This window comes from Bidens hawaiensis, unplaced genomic scaffold, assembly GCF_021521415.1.
Source record: "Bidens hawaiensis isolate Kalapana, Puna unplaced genomic scaffold, B.hawaiensis_p1.1 tig00026230_1, whole genome shotgun sequence".
Taxonomy (NCBI): domain Eukaryota; kingdom Viridiplantae; phylum Streptophyta; class Magnoliopsida; order Asterales; family Asteraceae; genus Bidens; species Bidens hawaiensis.
The window spans coordinates 97,580-106,573 of NW_027494227.1; the positions used below are offsets into that span (position 1 = coordinate 97,580).

At 40.7% G+C, this 8,994-nt stretch overlaps 1 protein-coding gene across 1 annotated transcript; it reads right to left on the minus strand.

The window, feature by feature from the left end:
* Positions 1 to 1,177: 1,177 nt before the first annotated feature.
* Positions 1,178 to 2,137, minus strand: LOC143573183 (uncharacterized). Its single transcript, XM_077058128.1, has 2 exons — positions 1,566 to 2,137; positions 1,178 to 1,445 (listed from the first exon to the last, which is right to left on the minus strand). The coding sequence occupies exons 1-2, from the start codon at positions 2,135 to 2,137 to the stop codon at positions 1,178 to 1,180; spliced, it is 840 nt and encodes a 279-aa protein (XP_076914243.1).
* Between the last annotated feature and the right edge of the window lie 6,857 nt (positions 2,138 to 8,994).

An 8,994-nucleotide genomic window follows, 5' to 3' on the forward strand; every position in this document is an offset into this window, starting at 1 on the left:
CTTCTATATTTACCAGGTTGTTGCCCATATCCGGGAGTGTGATGAGCTTGGGGACTGTGTTGCTGTGCTTTTGAATGCGCCTAAGCAAGCTGTCCGCCAGATAGGCTTCCAGGAAGGCTATAAATTTGCCTCAAAATCCAGGCTTCCGGAAGAGTTCATCTTGCACGGCCAGGATACTGCTGCAATACTTATCGAAAAGACGAAAACTTATGACAAATTAAAGTTTTCGATTGAGGAGCAGATATCCGAGCTTGCAGACAAGGAAGATGGAATAGAACAATTAAAAGATCTCCTTGGTCTTGATGAAAAGGATGAAGGGCCTCAAAATGGAGCGGAGGCTGAAAACACGGAAGGCGAAGATGCCGCCCTATAGATGTAGATTTATCCTCCTTGTAATCATCTTTTCTTGTAATCTCTTTTGATAAATAATAAGAAGTTTGTTTTGTCCGGTACACTTTGTCTTTTGCTTCAAAATATAAGTGTTCATAGGATCTTCTTATTTTGTCAATAAAGGTTTACAAACTAACAAAATTACACGAGGCTAACATAAAATTTTCATAGATTAGGCACAAGACGAATTACAAAAATGAAATTATATAGCTTTTGCTAGTCTATTTGGGCACGCATGCCAAAACATGAAATGAAAACGTACGTACTATATGTAACATTTTTTCAACTGAGCTCCGTTCCAAGTTCTAGGAACCTCAGTTCCATCCAATTTTTCTAACTTGTAGGCACCTTTAGATAATATTTGTTTAACTTTGTAAGGTCCTTCCCAAGTTGGGGCCAACTTGCCCGGAGGCCTCATTGTTGCGGAAGACAAAGTCTCCCGCATCAAACTCGCATTTTTGGACCCGCGAGTTATAATATATATGCAATTGGCGTTTATAATTGTGCTCGCGGATCGATGCCAGTTCCCTTCTCTCTTAGAGGAGGTCAAGATTCATTCGAAGTTCATGATTATTATCATCGATCAATAAACTCTTGTGGATGGGATCCCAATTTCAGCTGGAATCATGGCCTCGGTGCCGTAGGTTAAACTAAAGGGGGCCTCAGAATTACTAGAATTCTTTTGGGTACGGAAGGCCCAAAGTACATGAGGTAATTCGTCCACCCAACCCGTTCGTTTAGTCCCTAACCTTACTTTGATCCCTTCCTTGATTGTTCGACTGGTTCGCTAAACCTGACCGTTTGCTTGCGGATGGGCTACAGATGTGAAATTTTGGATAACTTGAAGTTCTTTCAGCCATTCTTGTAATCCGTTGTCCGCAAACCGGGTCCTATTGTCACTTCCCAGTTCCTGCGGAAGACCAAACCGGCAAATGATGAATTCCCAAAGGAACTTCTTAACGCTTGATGCCTTTATTGATGCAAACGGTTTGGCTTCGACCCATTTGGTGAAGTAATCAATGGCTACTATCAAAAACTTGACTCGTCCAGGGGCTCTGGGAAAGGTCCCATAATGTCAATAGCCCATTTCTGGAACGGCCAAGCAAATGTCACCGGAATCGATTCGTTTTTTTGGACGCAGAGTGTTGGGGTCATGACGTTGGCAAGAGTCACACTTCCTGATTTCTTGCACAACGTCTAAATGCATGCCAGGCCAATAATATCCTGCATTCATGATCTTTGCCACAGTTATCCTAGGGCCTACATGTAAGCCGCAAATACCTTTGTGAACTTCTCGAATTAAGTAATTTGCGTCTTCCGCATCTACACATCGCAATAACGGTCCTAGAAACGATCTCCGGTACAAAACACCATCGTTCATCTGGTAATTCAAGGCTTTGTGTTTTATCTTCCGGGCCCCAGCTTTTTCTGTTGGGAGGATTTCGGATGATAGATAAGCCTTGATCGGTGTCATCCATGATTCGACACCTGTTTGAATTACCAGAACTTGATTGTCTGGAACAGACGGGTGATCAAGGACTTCAACACGAATATCCTTAGCGAAGTGCTCAAAATTTGTTGAAGCTAACTTGCTAAGGGCATCCGCAAACTTATTCTCGCTCCTCTTGATGTGAATAATGTTGAAAGAGGAAAATTGGCGAATTAAGTCTTTTGCTTGTGATAAATATGAAGCCATGACATCATTCTTAGCTTCATAAGTATCGTTAATCTGTCCCGCAATTAGCATGGAATCCACCTGTGCTTCCAGATGCTTAACCCCAAGCTTTCTGGCTATCCGTATGCCTGCCAGAAACGCTTCATATTCTGCCTCGTTGTTAGTACTTTTGAAGTCTAATTTTATGGAGTAGCATGGCCTTCGGGATTGACTAGCCTGAGGCCTTCGCCGGATCCCTCACTGCTTGAAGCCCCATCCATGAACAATGACCAAACTTATCCTTGTTCAGGAGGTGCTTGGGGTTGCTGTTCAATCAGTCATTCTTTCTCTTTGTGCTGCGGAACCTCGGTAACGAAGTCCGCCAGCACCTGTCCTTTTATTGCTGGTCTGGGTTTATACTCGATCGCATGTTCACCCAAATCAATGGCCCACTTTGCCAATCGTCCGGACAATTCCGGCTTACTCAGTATGTTTTTGAGCTTGTATCCCGTTAACACGTTGATGGGATATCCCTGAAAGTACCTGCGGAGACGTCGAGCAGCATAGACCAGGGCTAGAACAAGTTTTTCCAGCATTGAATATCTGGTCTCTGGGTGGTCTGAAAATGTTTAGCTGACGTAATAAATCGGCCTTTGAACAGTCTTCCTATCCGTCAATAATACAGCTCCTATGGCAATATCAGATGCAGATAAGTACAACGTCAGAGGTTCTCCAGGATAAGGTGTTGTAAGAGTAGGCAACTCCATTAAGCACTTTTTGACCTCTAGGAAAGCTTGTTCAGCTTCCGCGGTCCATTTGAATTGTGCCTTTTTGAGGCAATTTCTCAGCGTTGAAACGAATGGGTAAGATTTAGCTGCATGATTTTCTATAAAGAAATTTAGTGTCACTAACCTCCCGTTGAGTGTCTGAACCTCTTTGAGGGAAGAAGGAGAAGGCATGCGGGCTACAGCCTGGACTTTATTAGGGTTGGCTTTGAAGCCCGCACCCGTCACAATGACTCCAAGAAATTTCCATTCTTCCATCCCAAATGAACATTTGGCTGGATTCAGCTTCATGTTGATACTTCTCAAGGTTTCGAAAGTTTCTTCGATGTCCCTCAGCATTTGATCTTCCTCATAGCTCTTGATTACCAAGTCATCCATGTAGACTTCCAGGTTTCGACTTATCTGGCCTTTGAAAGCTTGGTCCATTAATCGTTGGTACGTGGCACCCGCATTTTTCAATCCAAAGGGAATCATTTTATAGCAAAATGTCCCCTGATCTGTGCGGAACGCTGTCTTATCCTCATCACCAGCCGCCATGCAGATCTAGTGGTAGCCTTTGTAGGCGTCAAGGAAACATTTAAACTTGAATGGGGCCACGGCATCTACCTTGAGATCAATCTCTGGTAATGGATAACAATCTTTTGGGCAAGCTTTGTTTAAGTCTTTAAAATCAATGCACATCCGCCACGTTCCGTTGCTCTTTGGAACGATGACCGGATTAGTCACCCGTGTCTGATATTTGATTTCCCGGATGATTCCAGCGTGAAGTAGATCTCACACTTGCTCATTCATAGCTTTCGTCTAATCCAGGCCCATCTTCCGCTTCTTTTGAACAATTAGAGTAAACATCGGGTTTACTCTCAATTTAGGTTCAGCAATGCTGTGCGGGACACCAGTCATGTCCGCGGGCTGCCAAGCGAACATGTCCATGTTCTTGGTCAATAACTTCTTTAAGAATGTTCTTACTATCTCAGAGATAGCAGTCCCAATCACAATTGTTTGATCGGGGAACTTCTTATTCAATACACATTTTTCTGGCTCAGTCCTCTGTGTTTGTTTTGGGACCTTGCTGGGTTTTGAGCTTTCAGTTGCAAAGCAGTGTCGATTGACATGAATGATTGCTACGCCTGTGCGGCTTGGGACTCCAACCGCACCATTAGCTTTGGACGGATGAGCATTGAAATCACCAATGGCTTCCCGTCCCAGAATGATATCATGTTTGGAAGTTGCTAGTAAGACTAGAAACTCAACTCCTCAGTTCTTGAATGAATCCCGTCACTGAGAGTGACCGGGAATGATATTACTCCTCACGGGTGCATTATCTCTCCTCCAAAACCGGATACAGGAGCATGAATTGGTTTTAACCTCTCTTTGTCTTCATCGTCAAGCTGTTCGAAGCATTGTTCGTACATAATATCATATGTACTACCAGTGTCAAAGAAGACGTATTGTGATCTGTAGTGACCAAAGAGAGCGGTGATAATCAAGGGATTCTTGTTACATGGTCCGCCTTTAACTCTTGGGAAGATCACTTGTTCATTCTTCCATTCCCCATCCTCCAATTCTCTTCTCTTCCCGCTTATTTTATGTCCTCCTTGAATCATTTGAACATTAAAGTCTTTAACTTGCTTTTTGGATGGGCCCTGATTATCTCGCGCGGGAGCCTTATCAGTCCCATGTTTGACACCCTCGACCAAATGTTCAAGTTTACCAGATTTCACAGCTGCTTCGATTTCATTTTTTAAGGCCACGCACTCGTTCGTGTTGTGTCCGATGTCATTATGAAATAAGCAGTGTTTCTTGGCATCCAGGAACGACCTTCTTGTAAGCGGTTGGGGTTTACGGAAACTCATATTCTCAGTTGTGAGAGTTTCTGAAGGAGTTTTTGATAATGGCGTCCAGCTATTAGGGAACCGAGTTGACGCATTCTGTTTGTTTTTATTTCCGATCAAAGATCTTGCGTAAAATGGCTTCACGGTTTCCGCATTCGGCTGGAGCCTGGACCAAATTGTTCCTTTCGCTTGTTTATTCGGTCTTTGGATTTTGAAATTCTACCTTCAATTTTTTCTTTGAATTGTTATAACCCAAAGTTTTTTCAGTTCTGGCATATAACTTCGCCGCAGTCATAATATCATCCCATTCTTGAGGCATTCCATCTCTGCCAGTTAACGTGTGGATCAACGCTTCGCATCTGACATTCTTGCGGAAGGCACCAAGAAGCATATCTTTGTTGATCCCACCGATAGTCAAAATTTCATCATTAAATCGAGTAATGAAATCTTCCGCTGATTCTTTATCCCGGCAGAAAACATCCAGGATTTCTGACTGATCACGAGTATGTTTCTTTTGCTGACTGAACTGCTAGGAAAACCTTTTCACCAAATCGTCCCAACTGGAAATCTGACCGTCTGGAAGTTTTTCAAACCATTCACGCGCTGCCCCGTTAGTGTCAATGCTAACATGTGACACCAATAAGGGAGCGTCCACCAGCTTACACCCCCCCCCCCCACTGCCACAAAATTCTGGAGATGATCGCTTGGATCAGTCATTCCATTATATTTGCCAACCGACGTAGGTATTTTGGCATTAACCGGGAAGGGTGCGGTTGCAATGCGTGCTATGAACTTTGATTTCTCAGCAAAAGCAGTTGGGCGGTAAGGTTTAGTAAAATCTTCTTCCGCGTCACTGTGATACTGAGTATGACGGACTACGTCCCGCGGGTGACTGATTACTTCCCGCGAGCGTAGTCTGCTATCACCAGTATAATAACTGTAATCACCTGGGTGGTAAGTTGAATCGTAACTGTCTAACTCGTCTACGTAAGATGGCATCCGCATGTCTGTGCGAGGACGGGGACGCAATCTCCGTACTTCTTGTTCCGTTTGTTGACTGTAACGGATCTGACTTCCTCTCACCATTGGTAGAGGAGAAAGAGATCTCCTGGGAGATTCATCATAAGTCAGAGTGCGAGCATTGAAACGTTCATTACGCACTCTACGCTCATATTCAGCTTCCACATTCTCTTGTTGAATGCGGAGCCACTCCTCCGAGGACAATGGTCGCCTAGACCTGTAACTATGACGATAAACTTTCGCTAGGTCAGAATCGCCAGAATCATCTTCCAGACCCAATTTTGACCGAGTTTGGCGAGTTTCTCTCATTATTCGTCCGAGGTCACCCAGGTTCGATCTTTCCGGTGCCGTGACTCGTCCCAAATCGGTACGAGTTGGTCCAACTTGTGTTGTAACACGCTCAAGGGTATAACCTCTAGGTGTTATATCAGAAGTTAGTGAACCAGGATGTCACACCCCAACCTACGACGGAAATGCCGGGGCGCGAACTGATTGTCACAGCTCTCAAGGTTACTATCATGCAACATTATAAGTTTAATATCTAATAATTTCAAACAAATATTCATGTACAACAAAGTTATAAATAAACAATTACATTAAACATCCAAAATTAAGTTCTTGTATCTTTTCTCAAACATGCATCCTAAGTTGCTTCAAACAATCTTGATAATCACGTCACACGATAACCTGTATATGCGTTGAAAATAATATAGTTTGTCAACACAAGGTTTAGTGAGCAACACACCAGTTTAAACGTACATATAGTATATAACAAAAATATGTAGTTGCAACAAGTCATATGAGAATAACAAATTAACCAAATGAGCAAGTATAACTGAGATGTCGAGAAGCACAAAGGCTAACGACTGGCGTATAATCATACTAGACTGAGATTATGTTGGACCTCTCCGAATGCAGAAGCATACAAGGCAAATAAGCACATAAACAAGTAAGATATAAGTTGTTAATGTTGGAATATCGTATGCCCGAGACACATAATTAGGTTAATGTGACTAGTCGTGTTTGATCCAAGTCGGGTCATACCCAATAACGAGTTAGACACACACCAATTATGTATTTGTTAAGATAAGATCTATGAGACAAATACAGAACACGATACATTCAGAAAATCGGGTTTCTGAATACTTACTTGAAAGTGTTAAATAAATTAATTGGTTAATTTATTTATTCAAATAATTATTATTGGAATGATTATTTAACTATATGTTCTTTTGTAAAATGGTTTATAAAAGATGGGGTGTTTATATATTTATTTTATACTTTATAAAATAAATAAAATAAAAAAAAAATAAATAAATAAAATAAAATAATTTTATTTGGGGCCGGTTTTGGGTGGGCCCCACACCCCAAAGTTATGGTCAAATTTTTGTCAAGGATTTGGTGGATGTTGAGTGTATTCTACTTGACTAAAACCTAACACAAAGATATGATGGTTTTAAAAGGATTTGATCATTATTATATAGACTTTCAAGTAACAAAGTTGAACAAGTCTTTCTTTTCTTCTTGTTTTACTACTCACGGCCAAAGGAAAAAGGAAGGCTCGGGTCTCGGTTTTTCGTGTTCAAGCTTCCTAACATAGCTCGGTGTGTGTTGGAGGCTCGGGGTACATTCCGTTTGAGGATTTTCCTTTGAAAGTCTAGCATCAACATCATCATCTTCTTCAACATCAACTACACTCTTAAAAGGTTAAGAATGTAAGTGTTTATAGCTTTGATAGTTTAGCTTTTCCGTATCATTTGATCCTTGCTTCGGGTTTCTAATAAATAGATTATTGGTAATCTTATAACATGAATAAATTAGGTTGTTCATGTACACATTTCCTATAAACTTGTAATATATACATATATATACATATGGATAGATATGTTTAGTTTGTAAATATCACGCTTCCACCTTAATTGTGACTAGTTAAATGGTTAACTAAGTTTAAAATATCCATAGAAACCCAACAAATGGCATCAAGAGCCGGGATACGGGAAACTAAGCTTCGGGTTTTCGGTTTTATATTTTTCCCCTTGAAAGATTTTATACAAAAATAAACATGCATGATTTTTTTGTATTTAATCTTGTTATTATTTTGGCTTTGTTCAAAAAAAAAAATATATATATATATAAAACCGGGTTAATGGGCCGAAGCCCAATTCGGATGAAATTGGGCCGAAGCCCACTTGTTTTGGTTATTGGGCTAACCGAAAAAAAAAAAAGGGAGAAAGCTTTATGGGCCGAAGCCCATTTTTGGTTAAATGGGCCGAAGCCCATGAGACTTCTTATTGGGCCGAAGCCCATGTGTTTTGCACATGTGGGCCGAAGCCCATAATCAAGTTATTGGGTCAAGCCCAAATGAGTTGGGCTAGGCCCGATAAAGTCAAGGGGTTTTGGAACGGGTTCCTAAGACATAACGGGTTATGTTTGTTAAAACTAGACCGAGCCGTAGACCAAAATGGATGTTTGTTTGTGGTTGATGATTGTAATTGTAATTAATTATTCAAGTTTCGGTTTGTAATAATTAATTAGGGGCAATTTTGCAGTTTTGTAATTATTTATTCATATGGGTATGTAATAAATAGATTGTTTGTAATATTTTATTTTATAGAAAAATGTATTAGGACTTTTGTTTTGTAAAATTAAAGAAGATTGCAAAATTGGAAGTTTGGGCCTTATTGGGCCGGGTATGGTGATAATGGGTCTCACAAGCCCATTAAGGGGATTCAAGCCCAAAAGGACCTAAGCCCACCAATTAAGCCCAAATGGAAGCTTATGGAAGCTAAGGCCCAAGTTCAAGCCCAATGGATCACAACGGGGTTGAAGAAGATGCTCGAAGCATTTGGATGCGGGATCGAGTGGGAGCTACAACATCCATGTGTCATGTGTCCCTTAGGATCGGACCTAAGACACACACTTGTTTCGGCTAACAAGTGTGGTCTAACTTAGTGGCTCGTGTCTAGTATAATTGTATATGCTTGTTAATTGATTGTTTGATTATGTGGTTGCTAGATATTAGGATATCAACTTCGTCACATAGAATTAATTAACAAAGCATAAAACGGGTTCTAATAATTATCGGTAATTACGTGACACATAGTTTAATAAAATGGATTTATTAACTAGCCGTCTCACGCCCATAATAAAATGGTTTTATTATAAATTAGTTTTTTGAAAAATGGTTTCAAAATATCATGTTACTAAATGCATGTTAGAACATGATTTAAAGTTTTACAACTAGAATTATTAAAACTAAAAATCCCTTTTAAAATTAAGGATAACAAGTTAAACACCATCCTTTTGTATAACG